This window comes from Lichenostomus cassidix, chromosome 2, assembly GCF_008360975.1.
Source record: "Lichenostomus cassidix isolate B80296 chromosome 2, HeHo_3.0, whole genome shotgun sequence".
Lineage (NCBI taxonomy): Eukaryota > Metazoa > Chordata > Aves > Passeriformes > Meliphagidae > Lichenostomus > Lichenostomus cassidix.
Window position 1 is genome coordinate 115,122,923 of NC_139482.1, and position 26,657 is coordinate 115,149,579.

At 38.3% G+C, this 26,657-nt stretch overlaps 1 protein-coding gene across 6 annotated transcripts in view; it reads left to right on the top strand.

The window, feature by feature from the left end:
• Positions 1 to 23,944, top strand: part of CHD7 (chromodomain helicase DNA binding protein 7) — a 131,407-nt gene extending 107,463 nt beyond the window's left edge. For 3 of the 6 annotated variants that reach the window (XM_085052904.1, XM_085052903.1, XM_085052902.1), the window contains 23 exons: positions 3,444 to 3,654; positions 4,142 to 4,337; positions 4,560 to 4,727; positions 5,387 to 5,566; positions 5,854 to 5,964; positions 6,052 to 6,257; positions 7,196 to 7,395; positions 7,998 to 8,157; positions 11,179 to 11,268; positions 11,853 to 11,956; positions 13,326 to 13,455; positions 13,734 to 13,806; positions 14,025 to 14,079; positions 14,797 to 15,025; positions 15,194 to 15,402; positions 15,543 to 16,220; positions 16,626 to 16,786; positions 18,441 to 18,668; positions 18,879 to 19,322; positions 19,907 to 20,128; positions 20,533 to 20,673; positions 21,154 to 21,258; positions 22,059 to 23,944. In XM_085052904.1, the coding sequence (XP_084909030.1) occupies positions 3,444 to 3,654; positions 4,142 to 4,337; positions 4,560 to 4,727; positions 5,387 to 5,566; positions 5,854 to 5,964; positions 6,052 to 6,257; positions 7,196 to 7,395; positions 7,998 to 8,157; positions 11,179 to 11,268; positions 11,853 to 11,956; positions 13,326 to 13,455; positions 13,734 to 13,806; positions 14,025 to 14,079; positions 14,797 to 15,025; positions 15,194 to 15,402; positions 15,543 to 16,220; positions 16,626 to 16,786; positions 18,441 to 18,668; positions 18,879 to 19,322; positions 19,907 to 20,128; positions 20,533 to 20,673; positions 21,154 to 21,258; positions 22,059 to 23,012 (5,255 nt within the window). In that variant the 3' untranslated portion in view covers positions 23,013 to 23,944. The remainder of the gene's footprint in view (positions 1 to 3,443; positions 3,655 to 4,141; positions 4,338 to 4,559; positions 4,728 to 5,386; positions 5,567 to 5,853; positions 5,965 to 6,051; positions 6,258 to 7,195; positions 7,396 to 7,997; positions 8,158 to 11,178; positions 11,269 to 11,852; positions 11,957 to 13,325; positions 13,456 to 13,733; positions 13,807 to 14,024; positions 14,080 to 14,796; positions 15,026 to 15,193; positions 15,403 to 15,542; positions 16,221 to 16,625; positions 16,787 to 18,440; positions 18,669 to 18,878; positions 19,323 to 19,906; positions 20,129 to 20,532; positions 20,674 to 21,153; positions 21,259 to 22,058) is intronic. The other 3 variants (XM_085052906.1, XM_085052907.1, XM_085052905.1) reach the window with 3 other exon arrangements.
• The last annotated feature ends 2,713 nt before the right edge of the window (positions 23,945 to 26,657 follow it).

Here is a 26,657-nt window from a genome sequence, read left to right on the forward strand (position 1 = left end):
TTTTTATTGTATGACTTCCATATTGCAGGACTTAAGTTCTTTTCCTTGACATTTTTTGTTTAAACGGGGTAGGGGGGAGATGCTTAAACTGATTCACAAAATTACATCTAATTATATTTCATGCACAAGTAACTATTCCAAAGACATGATATAAGCTTACTCCAAATACTTCAACTCATCTATGCTGGTGGCTGTTCAGTTTCTAAACTCATATGGCATACAGTAAAGTAGCTTTGTGGTTCTAGTGCAGGGTTTGCTGCATTTTTTACTTGAATTTTTTGGCTTAAGTTAATCCATTCTATAAATGAATTTATCAGAATAGTTTAGGATGTTCAGGTTATGGGTGTCTGAACTTGATGTTTCTGGGCTTTCAGCTAGTTTTTAGCCTTGCTATTATTTTTCCTTATTTCACGTTTGTTTGTGTTTGCAGTGTTGCAATCACAGCAGTGATTTTTTCCCTCCGAAGTCTTGTATCATTTAATGTAAATTAGAGCATGCTTAAGCCCAGGTGTTTATTTAGAAAACTTCAAATATTTTTTGGTTTACTGGATCTTAACCTTAATAAAGGGAGGTGTTTTTTATTTTCTCTTGAGTGCATTTGCCTTTATAACATTTTTGTGGTTTTTGAACCTTTGGACTTGCTTGGTGTCATTCAGCAAAATGGCAGGTAGGCTGAGCCTTCAGATTTGAGGAGAAAAGAAATCCTGATGTGTTAGTGTGGAGATGGAACTAAACCAATATATCATTTGTAGTTCTAAGACAGAAAAGGCTCGTGTATCCTGTAGTTGTCTGAGCCCAATGTTCTGTTTTGTTGATTGATAACAACTTTGTAGTTACTGTAATGGCACATTATTGTATTTTGTTTCTGCTAAGAGGTACTAGTACTTACTGTTGCGTAGTATTCTCCTGATGAATGACTTGCTGCAGTTGCAAGTTTTGTTCTCTAGGCCTAACTGCTTCTATAAAAGTATCTCTGAATCCTTCTCATTTTCTTCCAAATTTGTGGGGCTTGTGAGGAAGCAGACATGCACATGTATTTGAACATTTGAACATGTTTTGTTTTGCGTAAGAGTTACAAGCAAGTCTTCTATATAACCTTCAGTTACGGTTACATGATGAAAGTAGTATGGTAGGAGTTGAATGTAAAGTGGTATTTTTGTTTCTTCCTTGACTGATAGATGTGTTCTGTGGTCTGCTGAGACTGGGAGTAGACTTCCAGAGGTAGTTACTGCATGTTGTGTATTCTCCAGCCAACTTGGGCAAAGCTTTGTCTGACATTTTTCCTAGGGCTGGAAGCCTTGTTTTCTCCATAGCAACCATTCTCAAGTATTTATACACCATTCCTCTCTCTGTCTCCAAGAACCATCAGTGGGGAATGCCTCTGTACTTAAACATCTTAGTGTTGAACACCAGATACGCTCCTTCTTCTGTTTGTTATGCCCTCTTGAGCCCTGGAAGCCTCTCCTAATGAAGAGTAGAAGTGGGGGCTTTCTTGATGGATCAACCACACATTCAAATACCTTCCTTTCATCCCCTTCTACAAATCAGCTACAATAGGAAGTAATTTTACAGACCTGCAAGTACTGCATCAAGTAACTTTTGGGTAACAGGCTGTTCAACGTAGATGACTTGATTGCAACTGAAGTAGGAATTAAAAAGACAGGATGGTCTCTTACAGGGTTTAGCTAGGAAGAGTTATTGAAAGAACAGATTCTTGGAGTGGTCTGTAGTGGATATGGATCTTGCCAGACCAAGCTCTGATACTGTAAATTCACCGTTCATTAGACCAGATTGTGGGTTTGTTGTGGTGTGGTTTGCTCTTGCCGATGATGTGTTTGCATATTGGTTTGCTTCATAGTAGTGAAACTTAAATTTGGATATGCAGTTGAGTAAGAAATAATTGGTGTAACCTGGAAAGATTACTGTCATTACTGTATATGAACTGCTTGACAGCCTGCTGTATCCTGGAATTGCCAAAGTTCAGTATAGAATTGGAGATTTACTGCCCAAAATTCTGCCTGTTTTGCAAGATGGGAGGTGAACTGATTGAAGGGAACTTTGAGTGTCTGCTTACTCTAGTTTCATAAGAGCTTACTTTCCTTATGTGCTAACTACTAGGATGAGTAGTGCTTGGAGCAGGGAATCTGGATCAGGAAAAACCAGGGATGTAAAACTATCTTGAAATGCGGTCACATCTTGAGTCCATCAAGTTCTGTAAAAGCGAGTGGTGCAAGTGTATGGAGCAGCACGGAGCTGTCAGGCAGCCTGCACGGGGCGGGATCTGGTTCAGGCACTGCATTACAGCAGGCACTGAACCAGCGATCACACAGGGAGGGTGCATTTCCGTGTTTGTTTACAGGCATCTACTTAGAGCTGGGATTTGAGAGAGAGATGCTCAGCAGAAGCCTGGCAGTAAGCTGTTCTTCCCCCTCCCCCAACCCTCCCATCTTGCCTCGTGCTATTCAAAAGCAGTGTTGAAGCTGAATATTAGACAAAATAGAAATCATTAATAAACTACATTTTTTTAAAATATAAAAAAGCCTAAGGGGAAAAATAGATGGCTTAAAAAAGGGGGTTTATTTGGAGCTGAAATAAGCTTAGAATAAAGATTCCTAACCTTTTACATAGCCAAGAGTGGCAATCTGATAGTTCTTGGAATTGTCCACTGTTTGTAGAAGTGACATGAAAATGGAATAAAAGCATAGGAGAGGCTGAAGATAAAACTTGAACTTGATCTGTAGTCTTCCAATAGTGAGCAGAACAAGGAAATAGTTGCTGCTGTGCATATCATTCATAGGCAAAGCGAGTGGCAACAAAGAACTTTTGACTAATGCTGGAAAGAATAAATATGTTAGATAGCTTCAACAAACTGAACAAAAAAGTACTTTCAATGAGAAAAAACTAAATAGAAGGTAGAATAATAATTTCTTACGTGCCCCCCCACTAGGTTTTTAACTGCTTGGATTTTGATTTTGTAATTAATAATGAAAGGAGCAGGTTCAGGTAATATGGATGTTTAAGGCTGATTTTAGAGGCTCAGACATTAAATGTGATTTGTATCCCTTGTATTTTCCTGTAGAAACAAGACATTTTTTTCTTCCATGTTGCATTTTAAAAAAATTCTATTTTATCAGTTGAAATATGTTCAATTTTTTTCATCTTTTTCATTGAATTGTGTGCATCAATAGTTCTCTGAATTTATTTAGGATGGAGTTTAGTGTTGTTCAAAAGAGGAAAAAAGAATGCATTCTGAGAGTTATTTTTTATTTATGCTGTATTTGTGTATATGTTTGTGTCAAATTTAAGCTTAATATTTTTTATAAATGTTTATTCACATGGTGCTTAAAACATTCCTGCAGTTTCTATAGGGTATTGAAGGCGAGCTCATTGTTTATTAATAAAACCCTTTGCAGTGTTCATGTATTGCTGTCCAATCTTTGCAGGTGCTGAAGAGAAAATTTTGGAAGAGTTTAAAGAAACACACAATGCCGACTCTCCAGATTTTCAGCTCCAGGCAATGATCCAGGCTGCTGGCAAGCTAGTACTGATTGACAAGCTGCTGCCAAAACTGAAGGCTGGTGGCCACAGGGTGCTTATCTTTTCCCAGATGGTGCGCTGCTTGGACATACTGGAAGACTACCTCATTCAAAGACGGTGAGAGCAACAATATAATACAATTATAAATAAACTGTGCCTTCCTCAGTGGCCACTGTATTTAACCTGTGAGTAATCCATACAGAAAGGGAAGAAATTGAAACAATATTTTCTATAGTGATCCGACTAAGAGAAAGAGCAAACCTGGAGGTTGCAAGTACTGAGATTTTTCTTTTGAGTGAATAAAAAATGACCTCATATGGAAAGCTTTAAACCTCTTAGTTTGCCTCTCAGTTAAACGTTTTGGTGTTTCTACAGTTTTTCAGTTTAGGCCTAAATTTTTGTTGAATTCCTTGGAGTGGAAATCTGTTCTTTACCAAAGAAAGAGACAAAGTAGTATGTCTTTACTGATGAAGTTAGTCACTTAGATTGTTGTAGTTCTTCTGACCCCATAATGGCATATTTGCCTTTGTTGTTTTTAATTGTATATTCTAAAGAAGCAATGCCATTGCAGTAAAGCAAGCACTATAATGCATCTATTTTTCAGGTACCCATACGAACGAATTGATGGTCGAGTGAGAGGCAACTTGCGTCAGGCAGCTATTGACAGGTTTTCAAGACCTGATTCTGATAGGTTTGTTTTCCTGCTGTGTACAAGGGCAGGAGGTTTGGGCATTAATCTTACTGCTGCTGATACCTGCATCATTTTTGATTCAGACTGGAACCCCCAAAATGACCTCCAGGTAATATAATAAGAGATGATTTTTTTGAAAATTTTTCTTTGCCTTTTTACTGCAAAATTTTCTTCACCTACAAGAGAAATTATCTGTTGTCACTCTCTTGAAAGCATAAACAATATCATTTATATTGAAAAAATTTAAAATAAGTTCTCTATATCAATTATTTCAAATATTTTTTTCTTCCATTTGTAACCTGTAACTGAATATCTGTCTTTGTTTCTTTAGGCTCAAGCACGATGTCACAGAATAGGGCAGAGCAAATCAGTGAAAATTTACAGGTTGATAACAAGGAATTCTTATGAAAGGGAGATGTTCGACAAAGCTAGCTTGAAGCTGGGCCTTGATAAAGCTGTGCTACAATCTATGAGTGGAAGAGAAAATGCCACCAATGGGGTAAGCATTAGTATTTTAAGGTGCATTATCAACAAATGTTGTGAACATGTTATGCTTTGCTTGCCTGTTTGCGTTTTAGCTGGAGAACAGTGGTTTTCAGATGGAGTATGGCTGATAGTTTGAAGTTGGGTTAATTAAGGGCATTGGCTACATGAACTGGCTCAGCCTATCTAATGGCTCACTTATTGCCAAAAGGGGGCAGGTGGAGTCATGTTCCCTCAAACCTGGTCCATTCTCATCATTCCACCCTTTACATTATGTTGATCGTAGCATTTTATGGAGTTCTTCCAGTTAGCTTTTGCTGGTGTAGCCTTTTTGCTTTGGGACTTTTTTTTGCTTTACCTTTTTTGTCAGGTTAATAAGTTAAATCTGCTCCCAGGAGGAGTTTAGCAGTCATCAGAGCCAAAGGGATTCAGTGACAATGAATTATTAAGTCATTTAAACCACTCACATAATTCGCCCTGAGAATATTGTAGTTTGTATTCTTCTTTAAAAGGTGATTTCACCATGAATGTTTAATTGACCAATGCCACATTGTCGTAGAGTTTCCATTCTTAAAATGCCAAATAAGAGGACAATTCATCTGATTGTGCTGTCAGATGAACACGTTGGCAGGTGTCAAAAAACCCCAAACCCATAACCCCTCTTATGTGTTACAGGTGCAACAGCTTTCTAAAAAAGAAATAGAAGATCTTCTTCGAAAGGGGGCATATGGTGCTCTGATGGATGAAGAAGATGAAGGGTCTAAGTTTTGTGAAGAGGACATTGATCAGATTCTCCTAAGGCGAACACATACAATTACTATTGAATCTGAAGGAAAAGGCTCAACATTTGCAAAGGTGTGCATTGACATTCAGAGGAAAATGAATAAAATGTGACCAGTATAGATGGAAGTATATTAAATTGCCATCTGTATCAATTTATTTTTTCAGTGTACTTGTCTTAGGTATTTTTCTTGCAAATGTTGGGAATCTGTATTTCTAGTATCAATAGTTTCCAGACTTACCTTTTTTGCTTTCTTTACACTACCACTTTCTAAGTCCTAAGTATTGTATTTGCTACTGAAAAAGAGGTATTCTTTGTAGCGTTCAGTTACAAAACAAATTCATGTTTTTACTTTTACTAGGCTAGTTTTGTTGCATCTGGGAACAGGACAGACATTTCTTTGGATGACCCTAATTTTTGGCAGAAGTGGGCCAAGAAAGCTGAGCTGGATATTGATGCTCTAAATGGAAGGGTAAGAGCTTTTTGACTGTTTCTAGTACAATTAAATTGAAGATTCCCCTCCACCCCCTACATTTACACATTTTCCCTTTCATTTTAGAACAACCTAGTTATTGATACACCAAGAGTAAGGAAGCAAACCAGACTCTACAGTGCAGTCAAAGAGGATGAACTGATGGAGTTTTCAGATCTGGAAAGCGATTCTGAAGAAAAGCCTAGCACAAAGCCCCGTAGGCCTCAGGACAAATCACAAGGTTATGCAAGAAGTGAATGTTTCAGGGTGGAGAAGAACTTGTTGGTTTATGGGTAAGATATAAAGATGAAATATACTCATTGTGGCTAAAGATCTAAAAATTAATTATATTATAGTAAATAACTCACCCTTCTCTTGGACACATTCACATAATATCATACTGTATAATGTTTATACATGCCAGTCGGATTTTTTTTGGTTGCTATATATATAAATTGCTTATATATGTGTTATATAGTTTAAAGTGTCTGAGTGTCTCACAGATGGCTATGAGCTCACTGGTAAGATAAGTGGGTTTGTAATGACAGAATATTTGTTTCTGCTTTCTCAGTGTAAAGAATTCTTGAGTTAATGAGTTTTAACCTCTCTTTTCTAAGTGTTCATGAGAGTAATAGTGGATTTGTAAAGAAAAAAATGGTTTTGAAATCAACAGTCAATCTAGACTTTCTCAACATAGATTCTGGTATTTTGGCACTACTTAAATTCAGATATTTGTTGCTTGATATTTTTCCAATTGAGTGTGCCAATTTGAATTTTATCTCTTTGCAAGCAAGTAGCTTTAGTTGACTTCTAATATGGTGGCCTTTAGAATGACTGTCTTTATTTTAGAAAGTAGTGTACAACAACTGCTAGTAATAAGTTTCTGGATCAAAATAGGAATGTTTCTGCAAATCCCATGATTGTAAGAATTGGTTGAGTTTCCTATTTGTAGCTTACTGGGACCTTTAGAGTTAAACATATGTACTTTATTAATTTGAGTGTAGTTCAATTGCAGCTTTACGAGCAGTGAACTTACTGCCTGTTCTGTAAAACAAACATTCTTAACTTTTTGGTGCTGGAGGTTGGATTCCCTCATGTAACCTGCAAATGAAAAATGTATTAGTGCTAACACAGGAGGTCCCAACTTGCTTGATACCAGGAGTTAAACTGAAAGTCACAAATTAAAATACCAGTACCCTGGCTGGTTGTACTGAACATATTTTTCTTATAGCTGGGGTCGGTGGACTGACATCCTCTCACATGGGCGCTATAAACGTCAGCTCACAGAGCAAGATGTGGAAACCATCTGCCGGACTATCCTGGTGTATTGTCTTAATCATTACAAAGGGGATGAAAATATCAAAAGTTTCATCTGGGATCTGATCACTCCAACTGCAGATGGGCAAACTCGAGCTTTGGTTAATCATTCCGGTATGTCTACCACAATCAAATAATGATGCTAGTAAATAGGAAAGAATTGGTTCAGTCATGCTATGTATTTGGTTTAAACCATAGCCATTCTGACATGTTGTAGGATCTTGTCAGATTTTATGAGTAAGGTGGGCTTTGACTTGGTCTGTACTTAAAGGGGAAGTCACCCTCAGACACTTTGTAGAATGCAGTGCTCTTTTCCTTAAATCAATTTTAAACAAATATTCCAGCATGGTTTTTCACTGGCACCTACTGCTGGAGTTAATCTCTTTTAAATTGCTATAAATCAGAAAGCTTGTTTCCTTACGGCCATTTAGATTCAAGCGAGTTTTTACAAGAAATATTTATATAACACCATTTTCTGGCTAGCACTCTGAATTTTTGAAATCTTCACACCTAAATTTGCATTAAAGTTTTGCTTGGTTTTGTTACTTGCAATTTTCTGTACTGAGTTATGTTGCTGTTCAGTTTTTCATGGTTGTGTTGCCCACAAAGTAATGAATATAGCAGTGATACTTAGCTTTAAATGTATGTTTGTAATGTTGTTTGGGGTGAGAGTTTTTCTATTCAGATTGTGTAAGAAATATTGGGGATTTGTCTAGGTCTGTCTGCGCCAGTGCCCAGAGGGAGAAAAGGGAAGAAAGTAAAAGCCCAGAGTTCACAGCCAATGCTGCAAGATGCTGATTGGCTCACAACCTGTAATCCAGATGTATTATTTCAAGAAGACAGCTATAGGAAACATCTCAAACATCACTGTAATAAGTGAGTACTAATAAATGTTTCATTTAGAGGTTTGGGATTTTTTTTTAACTACATGCTTTAGAAAGGTCCACAGCTTCATTTGGATATATTTAATAGAACACAGGGGCATTTAATAGGATGTAAAGGCCATTATTACTTTTTAATTTGGGGATAATCATCTTAACAGATATCTAGATACTTCTGTAAGCTCTTTATGACAGATCAGCACAGTTCTGAAGAAAATTATTCTCTACTTATTAAATGAGAATGGAGTCAGATGAGGTTATCTTTTTTTCCGTATAAAGACCATATTTCTACACTACATCTATTTTGTTTGCAAATTGGCTATCTTTAAATAAAAGCTGTTTGTTTCTTGCCTCCTTGTGGGGTCCCTCAGGCTGGTATTTAAAGCTCTGCTCCTTAGATGTTAAACTCATATGTCCAGTTCTTAGTTTTCGGAGTTTCATGTAGTAGTTCACCTGTGTGTGGATGTTTCTTTTCTGTTCTTTCTTTTTTTCCTTTCCTCTCTTGCTCTCCACATCATACAGAATACTTATTCTTTCTCCTTTGAGATGAAATTTCTCACCAAACTCTTTTACCTGAACTGATTTGTCCTGATTTGATTTTTGAAATTCCAAATATGTTCTAGACCAAAAGCCTTTGAGGATAAGGGTCATTGTATATAATGTTTTATTGTTGCATGAATGCCTTTAAGAGCCTTTCTTACATATTTTCTGGCTTTTGTTTTCTAATATCTTATTTATTTTTATGTCAGGTTGCTGTGATGCCATCTCAGTTTGCTTACTATATTCTCCATTATAGACACTGATCCTTGTCCCAAAAATACCTTGGTGTTTAGCACTGGGGATGTGGTTGATTGCTTTTGGGATTTTGGGGTGTTTGGTTTTGTTTTCAGATTTCTACTCTTCATTGAGGATATATATCATACAGTTGTAATGCAGTGTTACTGAAAGATCATCATTACTTTTGTGGTTTGATTATGTATTGTGTCTCATTAATATTATTCAGTGGAAAGAAATTATTGATTTGAAAAGTACCTGTGGGCTGTCAATAGGGGGTGTGATGTGAAGGAGGAAAGGCATTTAAGGGGTTTATTAGCTATTTCCAGATGCTAACCAAGCTTAATTCTTAGCTGATGACAACAGATTCTTAGAGAATTATGTTAGTGAGTGCACTTCCAAGTAAACCGCTTTCTGATTTTTTTCTGAACTGTTACTTAGGTCTATTATTACATTTCACTTGCTCCTAAAGTAATAAAATTCTTTCCTTTAACATTATTTTAATGTCCCAGGTAACATGTCTTCATTAGCTGCTATATCAGTTTGCAGATCAGACTTAAATACATTTTTTAAATACTGCTTCATTAATAATACAATAGAACAATTACAAGGACTGGGAAGACCGGTAAATGTGTAAGAATGTTTTCAGTTGCTATCTTTTTCCTTCACTTCCCAGATTCACCAGGACTAAGTGAATTGTAGAAGCCACATGTTTTTAGCACAGGTAAAATCAAACAGAGGTGGAGCCAGTTAATAATCCAAATAATTTCCTTCAAAAGGTACCACTAGAAATTGGCTTTGTAAGAGTAGGTGTCCTTTCCTTAAGTACCATGTATGCTGGTTTAATGCACAGGACTCCTGAAAGGTGCAAAGAGCCTCTGGTTTTTGGTTTATCTTGGGTTTTATTTCGTGTTTCTCCTCTTTGGCTTGATGTAACAGCTGTTATTGCTTAATTCTAAGATGATAGAGACCCTCAACAGCTTATTTACATAGCTACACAGGGAGCAGGGACACCTTACTGGTCCCAGTTACTGTACATACAAAAAGAAGCATGTCTTACATGTTTTGAATTGCAGACATGACCTTCATTCAAATCCCTGCTCTTGTGAGGTTTGATTGAATAACATGTGTGACACTGGGTATTGCTCCAGTTGCATCTGATTTCTAACAAGGAGCTCTCAAAACTCGTGGTGGTCTAAATTTTTCATGCAAGTGGGTGATCATATTACTGCTTCCCTGGTCACCCTTGCTGTTCCAGGAGCAGCAGCAATTCAACAGTTGCCGTGATGGATTTGCGTACAGTGAGAGGGGAGGCTAAATAATCCCCATTTTAGCTGGTACTGGTTTTACTTCATGAACTAGGCAGCAGGGGGTGCCCTGAATTGGGTAAACATAGGAGAGCAGGGTTATTTTCAGGTAGATACTTTTTTTTACAGAAATGACCTCTTTTCTAGTCTCCTTGAAAAGCCAGTCTGCCATTCTCTCTTCTGCCAGCTTCGAGTGTGACCACAACACCTGACAGTACTTCCAAAAATGCAGTATTGCAGAAATGGGAAAAAATAAACTTGGCAACAATGATTTTTCACTTCCTTGTAACTGTTAGGTTGTGCATAGGTAAAATTAAATAGCAGTTTGAACTATAAAGAATAAAAATAGTTAATATCTCCCAAGGGAGATGGGGGATTATTTTTCCCCCCATTCTCAGAAGCAAAAAGTTGTATAATCTGAAAAACCTGACATTCCATATTGAGGGTTTATTGTAAGGTAGTAAAACCAGATTTTATATCTCGTTTATTCCTACAACTTCTGATGTGCTTCCAAAAATGGTATTAAGGCAGCAGCTGAGGAAATTTTATGAGATAATGAAGCAGAACAGTTACTGAAAGCCATCTGCTCAGTTGTTTACAAACTTGCTTCAATACTTCAGAGGCAGTGGTAGAGTACGTGTCTAAACTTCACAAGCTGCACTAGGTAGAACTAAATGAAATGCGCCGGGGCCGGGCTGAGCTGGGTCCCTCTCTGTGCAGTGTAAGCAGTTGCCAGGCAGGCCTGTTGGAAGCCAGCAGAAAGCACCACACAGAGGTGATTATGTGCCACCATCTGTCACGCTTCAAGCCTACCATACAGCATGGCTAATCAGCCTTGGCAGGATGATGGATGAACAGCAGCAGCTGCCAAAAGCCACTGTTGGCAAACAGTCCTGAAGTTAAGAACTTTTTCCCCCCTCTGCCTTCCTCTCCAGGGTCCTGCTGCGTGTCCGCATGCTCTACTATCTACGACAAGAAGTTATAGGGGACCAAGCAGACAAGATCTTAGAGGGTGCTGACTCAAGGTTAGTGCAAGTGCAGGTTTATTTTTTGCTTTATGACACTGGCTTTTGTAAAGTACACGTACTATAATAATGCAGCATTTAAAGGTGGTCACACTTTATCTCTTATATGTCTATTCTCAAGCAGTCTTATTATTTTATCAAGGGCAGTGGGTAATTTTCTTGGGGGAGGAAACGATGTGGGAGATGACAGAAGTGGATTTGCAGTTCTGCTAATATTGAGGGATTATTCTATCTCAATTTAAAAAATTAAAAACATACTAAGACCTTAAATTAATCATATTTAGATAACCATTCAACTCCCAAAATAGCCTAACGTTCGGGTATTTTTTGTTGTGGGTTTTTTGGTTGATTAATTGTTTTTTGTTGTTTGTTTGTTTAACCATCCTAATTATTTTTTAGGGTATTTCGGTTTCTGTGTTGGGTTTTGGAGGGATTCTCCACCTCAAAATTTATATTTATAGAACAGCATAAACCATTTGGGTTTTTTTGGGTTGGTTTTTTTTTTTTTGTTTGTTTGTTCTTTGTTTTTTTTTAATCTTTGTCCAGTAATACCTTTGAGAATGTATATAATGCTGTCTTCACAGTGAAGTAGATGTATGGATACCTGAGCCATTCCATGCCGAAGTTCCTGCAGACTGGTGGGATAAGGAGGCAGATAAATCCCTTTTAATTGGAGTATTTAAACACGGTAAGTGATGTCTCACTCTGAACAAAACTCAGTTGTAAAGCTTTCAGTGTGTAGGACTGTTCAGTCATAATATTAACAAGTATTGTTCCAAAGAACTGTTGGCTTGCATCTCCCTTTTTTCTTGCCTGCATTAAAAACCTAATATGAGCTGTAAATATCAGATGCTGTTTTTAAATGTTTGCAGAACATTTGAGAAGAAAACATTACTTTCTTGGCTGTAAATAAAACAAAGCCATATTTGTTTAAATAATAGCCAAATAGTAAGATAGATCTCCATAAACTTTGCTTCCAGCACTGCTTCACTTGCTAACTCTGCCAACCAGTGTCAAAGTGGACGGTGGGCTTAACCTCTGCTATTAATCTGTACAAGTGCCTCCTGGGCTTTGTTCCAAGCAATATTTCACAAATGTCAGTGTTGAGAACTCCCGGCTCCCTTGAGTGGGATGCAGCCTTGTTAACTTTGAAAGGCTGGGGATGCAGAGCTGGCATGATATATACAGTGAGCGATTCCTGATTATAATCCCAATTCTCTGGAGGTCGCAGAGGTATTCTCAGCAGCCCAGCCTGACTAAAGGGGAGAATGATGGCTTATAAAACCTTTCATGATTACAGTTTGGCTTGAGGCTCTACAGCAGTTAGGAGCAGTGTGTTGTAGTACAAATCCTAATTGAATTGTGCTGTTCTGCCTATGTACAGCAGCTCTGTGTTGTGGGCTCAGCTGAGGCAAGTCTAGTCTAAAAATCATTTTCCTGCAGTGCACTGTTGGGATCTGCCATTTTCCATCTAGTCAACTTGGGCAGTAAAAAAGCAAACAGCAGTTTGAAAACCATAGAGGGAACAGTGTCATCTTACTGACATGCATCATCCTAAACCTAATAAGACAGGTTCGTTGGCCTTACGTATAACCCATGTATACAGCATTTTTGCTGCCTATATTGAGGGTTCCAGCAGGGCTGGAGCTATAGAAAATAAGTGTGTGTGTGTGTGTCTGTGTGCACTTCCATTTGCATCTGCGTGTTTCCACTGGTGAGTATTGAATGTCAAGAACCACTGTGAAAGTCATATAGGGAACTTAAAGAAGTTTTTCACTTGTGAAAGGTTTTTACTTTATAACGACATGAAATTTCATGCTTTCTTCACTATCTGATATGTGTTAATGTTATTGATGGGAAAATGTTTCTGTTGGAATTTACCAGCATGAACAATTTTTTTGCATTAATTAAATGTTTCTAGCATGGTGACAGCTCCTTTGTTTTATTTAAAAATAAATCCGTGAATCCAGAAAATTTTACATCTACTGCCTAGACCAGCTCTATTCATAGCTAGTCATAGTTTTTAAAAAAACATTTGTCTCCCACTGTGCATGCAGGTTATGAGAAGTACAATTCTATGAGAGCTGATCCAACACTGTGCTTTCTGGAACGGGTTGGCATGCCTGATGCAAAGGCCATAGCTGCTGAACAGAGAGGGACAGACATGTTAGCAGATGGCGGTGATGGGTAAGGAGGACATGAAAAAATTAATAAACTTTATCAGCATTGTATATGTTGGCATGGGTTCATATGTCATATTATACTTACTTGTTGCCTGAGGATATGAAGTGATCATATGATGTACAAAGTACATAGAATTGTTTACACAGTTGAGCATGAAATATAAATGTGTAACTTGATACACCATACTGATGGCTTTTGTAGCTTTTTTGCTTTTGTCCAGAAAATCGTCCCTCTCTCAGAACCAGTATTTTTCTTGAAAATATTTTTAAAATATTTTATAGGGGTGAATTTGACAGAGAGGATGAAGATCCAGAATATAAGCCAACCAGAACTCCTTTCAAGGATGAAATTGATGTAAGAACTCCCAATTTTCTGTAATTACAAATATGTACAATTATAATTGATTCTCCATATTTCTTTTAATTAGTGTTTTTTAAGTTTGAGAGCTACCAGATAAGCATACCTTCCAAAGATTGTTTGCTGCTGTGTTTGAGAGATGACATATTTTTCTCCTCAAATCATGACATATGGTCAAAACTGAAAACTAAAATAACTTCTGTCTTTTCCCCAAGGAATTTGCAAACTCACCTCCAGAAGACAAAGAGGAGTCCACAGAATTACATCCAAGTAAGACCATAGCAAAGGAATTAAAAAGGCAGAAAGGGATCGTTTAGTGAAAGGTGGACTGTTTATTTTACCAAGTGAGGGGCTAGGAGGTGTTTTGGGGCAATACCACAGTAAGCTTTTTGCTGCCAAATCTCTTCATGCTTCACATTTTTCAAAACAATTACATACTGTCTTTGAATAATCCACATTATGGTTCTCTGGATTTCTAATTACATAGTAGAAACTGTGATGATAAAGACCGGATGTTTCATAATGCAGCCGTTGATGGTTTTGCTGAGATAATCTTGGAAGTTACAAATACGTTGTTTCCTCAGTATGGAGGAAAATTGCCAAGTTTAAGTGAGAATAATAAAGTGGGAAATGATAAGCATAGGTGTTTCCTCAGAGTCAGAATGATCTTCTTAGTAATGTATTTAAAGATGCATTGCATTAATTTAAATACTTGCAGTGTTCATAATATGTTTGCATTTATAACATCGAATAATAATGCTCGATGGTTATCTCTAAATGCTTCACAAGCATTTCTGAGTTCTTAGAGCTAGATGGTTTGATTCTGTTTTTTATCTCCTACCAATAGTTATCCTGTTTCTAATTCATTATGCACCAGTATTAGAGGCACAAGTTTTTATCTGATAAAACAGGAATCCAGTTATAGCCATTGAATCTTTGAAATGTTTAGTGTTGGTTTTGCAGTGCAAATACTTCTCTGTTCTCTAGACAAGCACAGTGAAAGCAATGCTGAGTTAGGGCAACTCTACTGGCCCAACACTTCAACCCTGACTACCCGTCTGCGTCGCCTCATTACTGCCTATCAGCGCAGCTATAAAAGGCAACAAATGAGGCAAGAGGCACTAATGAAGACTGACCGCAGGAGACGTCGGCCTCGAGAAGAAGTGAGGGCACTGGAGGCAGAAAGGGAAGCTATAATAACTGAAAAACGACAAAAGTGAGTTTCTGGGTGTTATCTTTGTTTAAATCTTATTTGAGCTTGCTTGTCACCTGTACCGCTCTTTTGTTTTGAAAGAATAAACTAAGGGTGGCTGGGGGTTTCTGAACGGTGTTTGGACTCTAATTTATCCAGTGGCCTCACTTCTCTTGCTTCTTCCTTGACTAGATGGACAAGAAGAGAAGAAGCTGATTTTTATCGTGTGGTGTCTACTTTTGGAGTTATTTTCGATCCTGTAAAACAGCAGTTTGAGTGGAATCAGTTCAGAGCATTTGCCAGGCTTGACAAAAAGTCCGATGAAAGCTTGGAAAAGTATTTTAATGGCTTTGTGAATATGTGTAGACGAGTGTGCCGAATGCCAGTCAAACCAGATGATGGTAAGTTTTAACTGACTGTGGAAGTCAACATGAATATTATGAGACAGTGGGACTGTTAAAGCTTCATGCCCAGGTGTAATGATTTTGAAATGGGTGTGCATTCAATCCATGCTAAGCAATACAACTCGGTGTCCTTGCAGAACCTCCTGATCTTTCCACACTGATTGAGCCGATCACAGAGGAGCGCGCTTCTAGAACTTTATATCGTATCGAGCTGCTGCGCAAGATCCGGGAACAGGTTCTCCATCACCCACAGCTGGGAGAGAGGCTAAAACTTTGCCAGCCAAGTCTGGACCTGCCAGAGTGGTGGGAGTGTGGTAAACATGATAAAGACTTACTGATTGGTGCTGCTAAACATGGAGTCAGTAGGACAGATTATCACATTCTGAATGATCCTGAACTCTCTTTTCTTGAGGCTCATAAAAACTTTGCTCAAAACAGAGGGACAGGTAATGCAAATACTGTCTCTTCTGTAAACCCTCTGGGTGCTGGCTGCAGTCAAACACCACCAATTGTCCCATCCACACCAGTACAAGAAGAAAAGGCTACAGAACAAACAGAGTCTAAAGTTGAAGGGTCTGAAAATCCAGCAGCCAAAGAAAAGTCTGAAATCAAAGAGGAGACAGATACTGCAGATAAGGACACTAAACCAGACTGTGATGCTGAGGCTGAGCCTGGCTCTGTTAAATGTGAATTGAAAGACATAGAAATGAGTACAGATGTAGATCCAAAATCTATTTCTGAGAAAGGTTCAGAAGAAGATGAAGAGGAGAAACTGGAAGATGATGATAAATCAGAAGAATCCTCCCAACCTGAAGGTAAGGCATTGGTCAGATCAGTTCTGTGAGCTTAGCACAAGCCCCACAACTGTTGTAGCTTGTGCCAGCTGGTAAGTGGCACACACGGTGCCATTATGGGGTATGGGGTATAGGATGAGCTACATGTAGCAGTTCCTCTGCCCTTCCACGAATCAGGTGGCTAAATAAGCTTTCATAAGAACCATTCAGCATCAGCGGGGTATTCCCCCACCAGGGGTGATTTCCAGGATTGGCTCACTGAGCCAATAAGCATGGTCTCTGTGCCAAATGCGGAAGGCTGGGGCTCTGCTGTAGTAATTACTGAACAAAAGCTAGAGTTAGAAATGTTGTGTCAAGCCTGGTTGCCTTAGTCTATCTAGCTGGGTAGACACTGGATGTTAATGCCTGGTCATGATTGTTATTCAGCAGGAGCAGTTTCTCAGGGTAAGAATTTTGATGAAGAAAGCAATGCCTCTATGAGTACTGCAAGGGATGAAACACGTGATGGATTCTACATGGAAGATGGGGATCCCTCTGTGGTTCAGCTACTTCATGAGAGAACATTTGCCTTCTCCTTCTGGCCTAAGGTTGGTTAGGGGTCAAAAGACATGTGTCTCTTTTAATTCAAGTAAAATACGGGAAATGTGCTTGCAAAGTAACAGCAAGCTTTGTGTGATACTGCATTTCTGGCAGGTAATAGAACTTTTCTGTGAATGATTTGTGGAATAGCACTTTTTTTCTTCAAGCTCATACAAACTAGCACTGGAAATGAAAGAAATTGCTTTTTTTGTAAAATAGTGTCATTTAGTAAAACAATAGACTGCTGGCAGACATGAGTTCTCCATAGGGTCCATAACTGTATGTCAGCAAAATCCCATCTCTCACACCACTATACAGTTTTGAATTAGGAATTTGGTTTGCAGAGCAATCTGCAGAATTGAGAGCAGAGACTTTCTAAGATCACCTTTTTATTTTGGGGTGAGGGGATCATAGGGAAGAGTTTTGGTGACCTACATGATCTAAGCCATTATGTAATGTTGACAGATGTAATTGTATTAAGGTATCCTGCAAACATAAGCAGCAGTTTTAGACAGGATAAAGCTGTATCTTATTTTGGTAACAATGCAGAAAATTATCTAATATAAAAATGTTTTTTAAAATATAAACCGTAACCTTGTAATAAATCCATACTTAATTTAGTACTCCCCTTTTCAGTAGGGGGAGAGAGAAAAATAAAGTAGTAATAGTCTTAAGCTTACTAATCACCATAACAGGGCCATCTGGTTGTGGCAGGGGGGGAAGGGGTAGCAGGGCTGGAGGACCTTGCTCTTAATAGGCTTATTTCTGGGGAAAGCAAGCAGTCTGTTGCAGCTGCTGAGATTTGCTAGTGGCTTTTGCACTGTTTTGCTGTTCAGGAAGCTAACTGATGCTCATATTCCCTAACCAGCAGTATTTCTTATCGTTCTGAAGTTTCTACTACTTCAGGCAGGCTAGTGTACAATGTGCTTGAATACTGAAATGGAAGAAAAAATCAAATAATGCTCATCTTCTCTGCTTTCAGCGAGTATTTTGGAAACATGGGCTAAAATCTTATTCCAGTCATAGTGTGAAAGTAGAACAGAAAATCCTTCATCTGTATAGGTTCAGCATAAGTAGACTAATAAACATAATTAGAGATTTTTAGTGTACACGCTTCAGTGAAATTTGAAGTGATAATGGGCGTGGAATGAAAATTGACATTCATTAGATGTCCCTAGGTTGGTGCCCGTTTCATAATGTTGAACTTTATTAATAGTGACGCTAATGAGGATCCACTTCCTAGGACAGAATTGCAGATCCAGCCTCTTGGATCTTGAGAACTGCAGCTTTAAGATACTGATTGCAGATGTGTTTATTTTTCCTTCCTAACTGTTGATTTTGCTAACTACTGAAGTTTTGTAAAACAATAATGAGTTTCTATTAAATTTTTCAATTAGTACATTGTCATACAGAAAACTTGGTTTGTCTTTTCTCCTTCCCCTCAAAATATAAATGCAGCTTTTAAATACTAACGATGTTTTATTCTACAAAACTGTGTGTTAGCTTTTCTTGTAAGGTGATCAGTTTATCCTAACATGCAAGAATAGTTGTTTTTGAATGTATTCCTTAAGCTCTGGAAACTGAACTGTGTCATAAGACTCATTTGAGTTTAAAAGGTGATGTTTACACTGAAGGTTCATTACATACTTTTCCTTTATGCAGGACCGAGTAATGATCAACCGATTAGACAACATCTGTGAAGCAGTGCTGAAAGGGAAGTGGCCAGTAAATAGGCGCCAGATGTTTGATTTCCAGGGGCTCATACCTGGGTACACTCCAACAGCTGTGGACAGCCCTCTGCAAAAAAGGAGCTTTGCAGAGCTCTCCATGGTTGGTCAAGCCAGTGTCAGTGGCAGTGAAGATCTCACTGCTTCTCCTCAGTTATCAAAGGCAAGGCTCCATCTTTCTCTTTTTTACATAAAACATTTTATCTTGCATGAGTTTCTCTTGCATAATAGAAAATAAAACAGTATAAATAAAATAGGAAAATGTAAAAGTGTTTCTTTGAATAAAAGGAAGACTTTGTTTTCAGAGTTACATGTTTAGAGTTTTATAGCAAACAGAGCTTTGCTAATGTTTGGAAATGCTCCTTTTTATTAGGAAGATGCACTCAATTTATCAGTTCCACGTCAGAGGAGGAGGAGACGAAGAAAGATTGAAATTGAGGCTGAGAGAGCTGCCAAGAGGAGAAATCTTATGGAAATGGTTGCCCAGTTACGTGAGTCTCAGGTGGTCTCAGAAAATGGACAAGAAAAGGTTGTAGATTTATCAAAGGCCTCACGAGAGGCAACAAGTTCTACCTCAAATTTTTCATCTGTTACTTCAAAGTTTATCTTGCCTAATGTCTCCACACCTGTGTCTGATGCCTTTAAAACTCAAATGGAGCTGCTGCAAGCAGGTCTTTCACGCACACCCACAAGGCATCTACTAAATGGCTCTTTAATAGATGGAGAACCACCCATGAAGAGGAGGAGAGGAAGGAGGAAAAATGTAGAAGGGCTTGATCTGTTATTTATGAGCAACAAACGGACATCGCTGACTGTAGTAAGACCACAACCTTTTTCCTTTTCGTCTCATATTTGTTCTTCTGTCTGTGGTACTTCCTGAATGTGTTTCAAGTCTTATTACACCCTCCCTAATAGAAATATACAGTTTTTGCCCAACCAGGTTTTTCTTTGTTTAGAGCTGATAATTCTTTTTGAACCAAACTGTGCACATCAAGATTTTACTCTAGCAAATGGTAGCTGAGTTTTAGATTGCTTGTACTTTCAAAATCACTTCCTGGCTTTTTTTTTACAAAAGATAATATATTTCTAACAACATACGTTTTGAGGCTTAAGTATGTCTTTCTTGATGTTTTAAAAAGGGAGGGTCTTGGAGGAGCTTGGAGGACATTTACTGGAAATGCACAAAAATTGCTTTTCCTTTAGCAGCATGTTCTTTATTGTTCAAGGATGCTAAATTTACAAAATTCCCTAATGCGACGATGCTTTATGTAGTATGAATATTTAAACACAATTAACTCTTGTGTATGCAAAATCTTGAAGATTTCACTTCAGTCAGTCCCTGAAATTATTTCTCCAGCTGTTCTGTGAAATGAAGACTAAGACAGATGTGATTGTTTTCAGGAGGATGCAGAAGTGACCAAAGCTTTTGAAGAAGATATGGAAGCCCTGCCAGCAAGGAACATTCCATCTCCTGGTCAGTTAGACCCAGACACTCGCATCCCTGTAATCAATCTAGAGGATGGGACCAGGCTGGTGGGAGAGGATGCCCCGAAAAACAAGGATCTAGTTGAATGGCTTAAATTGCATCCTACTTACACTGTAGATATGCCAAGTTATGTACCAGTAAGTATGTGATTCTGAAAGTGTTATTCTGTTGTATTGCTACAAAAGTTAGTTTTACAGACATCAGACTGAATTTCCTCACATTGGACATAGTAATTCAGTTTTGTAGTTTGGTTTTCATCAGAAGTCTTCTCTTTATCCACCACTCCTATTTTATTCACACCCAAGTGACATTGGGGTATTTGATTTGCTTTTCCTTTCTTAATATTTGTATGTAACATGTTAGAACAGTGTTTGTTAAGTTATGCAGAATTTCATCTGATACAAAAAAAATTTCTTCTCACATAATCTGAGAGAAAAGTAATGGATCCCTTCTTGAAATTTTTGTGAGAAGGCGTACCGTGATTGGTGATTTTTGTCAAGAAATGAAAAGTTAAAAAGCAATAAATTTCTTTTCTTTCCAGAAGAGTGCAGATGTGCTGTTTTCCCCATTTCAGAAGCCGAAACAAAAACGACACAGATGTCGAAACCCTAATAAACTGGATATAAACACCTTGACAGGAGAAGAAAGGGTACCTGTTGTAAATAAACGGAATGGAAAGAAGGTAAGAATTAAGTTACTTCAGTCGAGGCCTTTAATAATGTCTTTGCATGTGGAAAGCAGGTTTTCTACTCCAAGCTTTCTCTTTAAAAGTTAACTAATTTGGCACCAGCAATTTTTCTTACTGGATTGTGCCACCTGGTTCCTTTCATTTCTTCTTTGCTCTTCTGATATGTTCATATAAATCACCTGAGTGAATAAGTCTCATTTTTTGAACCTATAAAGTACATTTTGTCCTTAGATACAAATTTTATTACCAGACCTGCCTAAGCTTCAGCACTGTTTTTTACTGTTTTTTAAAGACATGATTTTGTCAACTCAGGTATCACTAGCTGCTCTCCATGTAGTTTTCCACAGTAAATTGAAAGTCTTTGCTGCCATCCTTCAGAGATGAAAGTGTGCAGATAGAAAATGTCCATATAAGTATTACCTTAGTTTTGTTGTTGGGTTTTTGTTAAAGTCATAACCTTGTCTTTTGCATTAGATGGGTGGAGCTATGGCCCCTCCAATGAAGGACTTGCCAAGATGGCTGGAAGAAAATCCTGAGTTTGCTGTTGCTCCAGATTGGACTGACATTGTTAAACAGTCTGTAAGTGAAACTCTCATTCCATACTTTACTGTAGATTATAGCGCAGAAAAGTTGAAGGGTTTGTAAATTAATTATTAAGTCTTTATCTCATAGCTGGTTTTGAGAAAATTGTAGTGTCTGTGTAGGAGTTACCCAGCTCAGGTTCAGGTGGTGATAGGAGGCTGCTGCAGAATGGGATTGAAATACCCTTGAAAAATCAGCAATAATTACAACAGCCTTCAGCATTCATTTTGCATTATTTTCTTCTTATAAGTAACAATTCTTAAAAAGCACATGTATCTTTACATTAGGAACTATGAAGAAAATATTTGTCATATTCATAACAGAAATACACTTCATTGTCTCAGTGACAGGCAGTATCAAAGGAATAGGTTTTCTGCCTTTTATTTATATACGACACTTGTTTGAAAGTAAAGGGTAAAATTCTGCAAGTATACTCAATTTAATAGGATATTACTATACTGAAATTCAGTACAAATTATAAAGATACAAACTTGTTACATACTGCAACATGTCAGGGTGGGCTTTTTTAATGAAGCTACAGAGTTTTCAGCATGTATTGTTTTACTGTTACGTTTAAATGTAAAAAAATCTGTCATCTTGATTTCTTCAGATTTCTTTACGAGTTCTACTGCCATCCACTACAGTACTAAGCTAGTCACCATTTGTCAGGTGAAAAAACAAACCACTTTTGGAGTATGCTGAAATCCCTTCTGTTTCTTCCATTATCATCAGTTAACTGCTGAAAGCTAAAAAAACACATCAAGAATAAAGCTTGTTCTTTTGCCTTCCCTTTTTAGGGTTTTGTTCCAGAGTCCATGTTTGACCGTCTTCTCACTGGACCTGTTGTGAGGGAGGAAGGAGCAAGCAGAAGAGGAAGAAGGCCAAAAAGTGAAATTGCCAAAGCAGCTGCAGCAGCTGCTGCTGTAGCATCAACTTCGGGAATCAACCCACTACTAATGAACAGTCTGTTTGCTGGAATGGACCTCACAAGCCTCCAGAACCTACAGAACCTGCAGTCTCTCCAGCTCGCAGGCCTCATGGGCTTTCCGCCAGGGCTAGCAACAGCTGCTGCTGCTGGGGGGGACGCTAAAAATCCGGCTGCCATGTTGCCTCTGATGTTGCCAGGGATGGCAGGATTGCCCAATATGTTTGGACTAAGCGGATTGTTGAATAACCCGATAACGGCTACTACTGGAAATGCCACTACTGCTTCCGGTCAAGGAGAGACTGAGGATGGCGCTTCAAAAGCTGAAGAGAAGAAAAATGAAAATGAAGAGGAGAACAAAGACTCTGAGAAAAGCACAGACACTGTTTCTGCTACTGACTCTGCAAATGGATCTGTCAGTGCTGCTACTGCGGTGACTACCGCCACTGCCACCACTACCACCACCACCAACACTGGATTGCCCACAAACCCTCTGGCCTTCAATCCTTTCCTGCTGTCTACCATGGCTCCTGGCCTCTTCTATCCATCTATGTTTCTACCTCCAGGACTGGGAGGATTGACTCTGCCCGGTTTCCCAGCACTAGCAGGACTTCAGAACGCAGTGGGCTCCAATGAAGAGAAGGCTACTGACAAAACTGAAGGAGCTGCCTTTAAAGATGAAGAAAATCTCGAAGGCAGTGATGCAGAGGAGAGCCTTGATAAAACTGCAGATTCCTCCGTTTTAGAAGATGAAATAGCACAGGGTGAAGAATTAGACTCACTTGATGGGGGGGAAGAAATAGAAAACAATGAAAATGATGAATAACCAGTACCAGTTACAGTTAAAGTGTTTTAAACTTTTGACAAGTGGTAGTCCTACTGTTTACACTCACAGTTAATGTCCATACTTAGTTTTTATAAGCTGTTCTGTAACATAGTGTAGCAAAAAAAAAAGTTCAAGTCATGTTATACAATGTGTCAAAAGGTATCTTGGTCATTAAGTATTGTGCAGTGCATTATTTATTATCCCTAGGAGAGATGAAATTTGAGAGGTGATCATGTCTTTTTAAGGAAATTGACATAATGCTCTGCTTTTATTTTTTTCTTTTGGTACCATTGGTATTATGAATTAAGCAGCAATTTGTAATCAAGTGGCACTAATAGAAGGAAGTGCTGCTTAAAGGAAGGATGAAGTTATATATTTAATTTTTTAAAATTTTTTTTTCTGTGAAGGTCAAGATGAAATTTACCATACATATCGTACTCGCGCTTCATTTTGACTGTATGGGAGTTCACCCGCTCACATGCGCGCACACACCCACACACACACTCTCTCTCTGACAATCTTCATGATAGTGTGAATGTCTCTGTCTTGAGACGCAGCAATAATAAGGCAGCTGTTGAATGTGAAGAGTACCTTTTGGAAATTAACCCGCGGAGAAGGTTCTTACAGGATAAAGCTACAGTTTAATCGTCTCGTGATCTTGTAATGCACTGGTATAAACAAAAAGAAAAAAATCAGGTACCTTTTTTAAATTAAAGGACTTTGTTACTTTAGCCACAAAGCTAAACAGCATTACCTCAACTCTAAACTAGCCTTGAAGTTTACAGACATGACTTTGTAAATGTATTGTTTTTCTTTGTTGTGATGTCTTTTTATTTTTTTTTTCTTTGGAAACTGCTATCATGTAAGATAAGATGTAAATTGCTGCCAACTGTAGTAATGATGCTTTTAATAAAAGTGACCCATGATATGCAGAGATGTAATTATAGAATGTAGTGTTTAGGGACTTCAAAACTGGTGTTCATTTTCTGTATTTGTATTTGTGGCTTTTTTATAGCATTTTCCTGCTATATTCTTTATAGATTAGTGGCTGTAAATGCTGAACTGATCGTCTTCAGGGGACTAGGCAGGAAGAGAAACCTTGAATTGCCTTCATATTTTCCACTCTAAGTAACTCTACAGAAATGCATGCTAAAATCCCTACTTTACTCCTTCAAAGGGGCATGAGAGACTGAGAATACTTTAAATGTGTTCAGCATGTGATAATGTGGTACACTAAAGAACAAAAGGGCAAAAGAAAAATGAGGCTTTAATAGGCACAATATCTAGGTCATTTATCCTTGGTTAATGGGTAGAAAAACACAATGCTGTAGTGACAGCAAGGGATACAAAGGCTCTGTGGTATCCTGTAGACCAGAGCTTGTGATGCCAGAAACCACTGTGTCAAACAACCTACATGAAACTAAAACTGACCCACTTTTTATAAAAACCAGTGTCTCTTCTGGAGAGCTACCGATTTGTACCCTTTTATGACCTTTTGATATTCGAGATAATGTATCATTTGAGAACTTCTGTTTTCATGGTGTTGTCACCTTGACACACACATACACAACCAGCTCCAGAGTGAGGATAAAAGGTTAGATTTTCAGTGGAGTACATGAAAAATTAGCTGTTTCAGTAGCCAGCTGTGGGTGGACCCCTGCCTTTAGGACTAATATTATCTGTGCTTTTGGAATGCTGGAGAGCTGCAAACCTCACTCTCATGTGAACTGTGAATTTGCACGGGAGCTCAAATGGGCAAGTATTGCAAGGCCGAAATTTGGTCCCGAGGGGGATATATGAAAAGGGGTGAACTTGGCTTGAAAAGAACATTTCATGGATGATGAAAGTAGATGAGAAATGAAGGCTTAGGAAGTGAATTTTGTGTGAATGAATCACAGGCACACACTGTTGAAATGAATAGATGTCAGGATGTCTTGTACTGCCACTTAAATAGATCATAGGGAGTTAATGAAGGTCAGGAAGGATTCCCCCTACCATGGACATCACTGAATGGTTGATGAGGTGTGTTATTCCTGCCTCTTTCTAAAACATCACACGTAGACCATGACAAAAAGTGAGAGGCTGAAAGCCAAGGCACATTAACTTGGGCAGGTGTGTTACATACTCTGTTTAATTCACGTGAGGTGTTTTTTTGTTGTTATTAAATGCCTTGTGTCTTATTTTTTTTTCTACTTATAGAATTCCCACTGTAAGAGTCAATAGGTGTTTCCCATTGTGTGTATTCCATGTATGGTACCAAACAGCCTTTTTTTTTTTTTTTTTTAAGTTCAGTTTTATAATTTCCAGAAAAAATTTACACAGACTAATGATATCCCTTGAGAGAACTCTTTTTTAATTGGCAAGACTAGAAATTATATTGTTAAATGCCATACTAAGTCCCTTTCTCCTCTGTTAAAAGGGGGAAGTTTTGGTAACTTCTATTTTTGCCCATAGGTTTTTGACATGGAAACATCCAAGTCATGATGCAGGGTGTCCAAGTGACAAATGAGTGAATATTACCCATAGTACAAGCATCTTCCATGATGGTATTACTCATCTACCTTTCCTACTCAAAGAAAAAGCAAAACTGGAGAACTGTTGCAACAGAACAAATGCCATGGGAGTGGGAGAGCTTCCATGCTCTGTGCTTTACGAACAGCCTTGCTTCCTAGAAGCCAAACAGACCCCTCACCTGTTGAAAAGGTGGTGACATTTGATTTTTGGAAGGGATATGGGCCCGCGTGGCATGAGAAATGAAGTGGGGGGATTGCCATCTAATGTCCAAGAAATGTATTACATGAAAATATGAAGGTTTTTCTTTGATTTGACAGAGTATTTACATGTTAATTATTGCAAAGATTCTTACGGAGTTTTAAAAGTGTGTCTAAATGAATAAAAGCTTATGTGAGTAAGATGCATAGATCAGAAACTATTCTGCACTTGATTCACATTTGGAGCACCCTTTCTGTCTTTCATGATGAGGAGCCTTTCGTTTGCCACCAACCATTTTTTGCTGGACCTCCTAATGGCCATGGAAGTGTTAATGGGGTTATCAAGGAATATAAATTACTTTCTGTGCTGCTTTCAAAAAGAAAGTACCTGTGTCAAAGTACAGCAGTGGTCTGCATGCTAACACAGCCTGTTCTGTGTGCATGGTGTGCAATCCTGCCAAGGGAAAGAACTGAACAACAACAAATCTGCTCAGGCTACTACTGATGCATTTTTAAATAAGGGGACTGTAAAGGAGAACCAGTTCAAGTGTGAATCTTGAAAACTGTTGCTGATGAAACAGTGGACAAATTCCTAAACTAGTCCCAGGTTTTTTCAGTCACCTTCAGTCTCTTGTTTTGTATTGATGTCAAATATTGAAGCATTGCTTATTGGAATTGCACACTTCTATTGAGGACCTTTGCCATTGAGCAGTTCCTCGTTTGAGAAGGGCTTAAGATTGAGGGGAGGGATGGGTATTCAGTTGTCTTTTTAGTATTAAGCTTCACATTGACTTGTGAACAAAGCTGCTTGGGTCATTTAGGACTTCTGTTGGTTCTGCACGACACGTTTCAGCTACTTCTGAATCTGGAAGTGTTGGTGGATGTGAGGGCTCTCAGTGCCGCTGCCTCCACAGTTCCCTGGGCACTTGGAAGG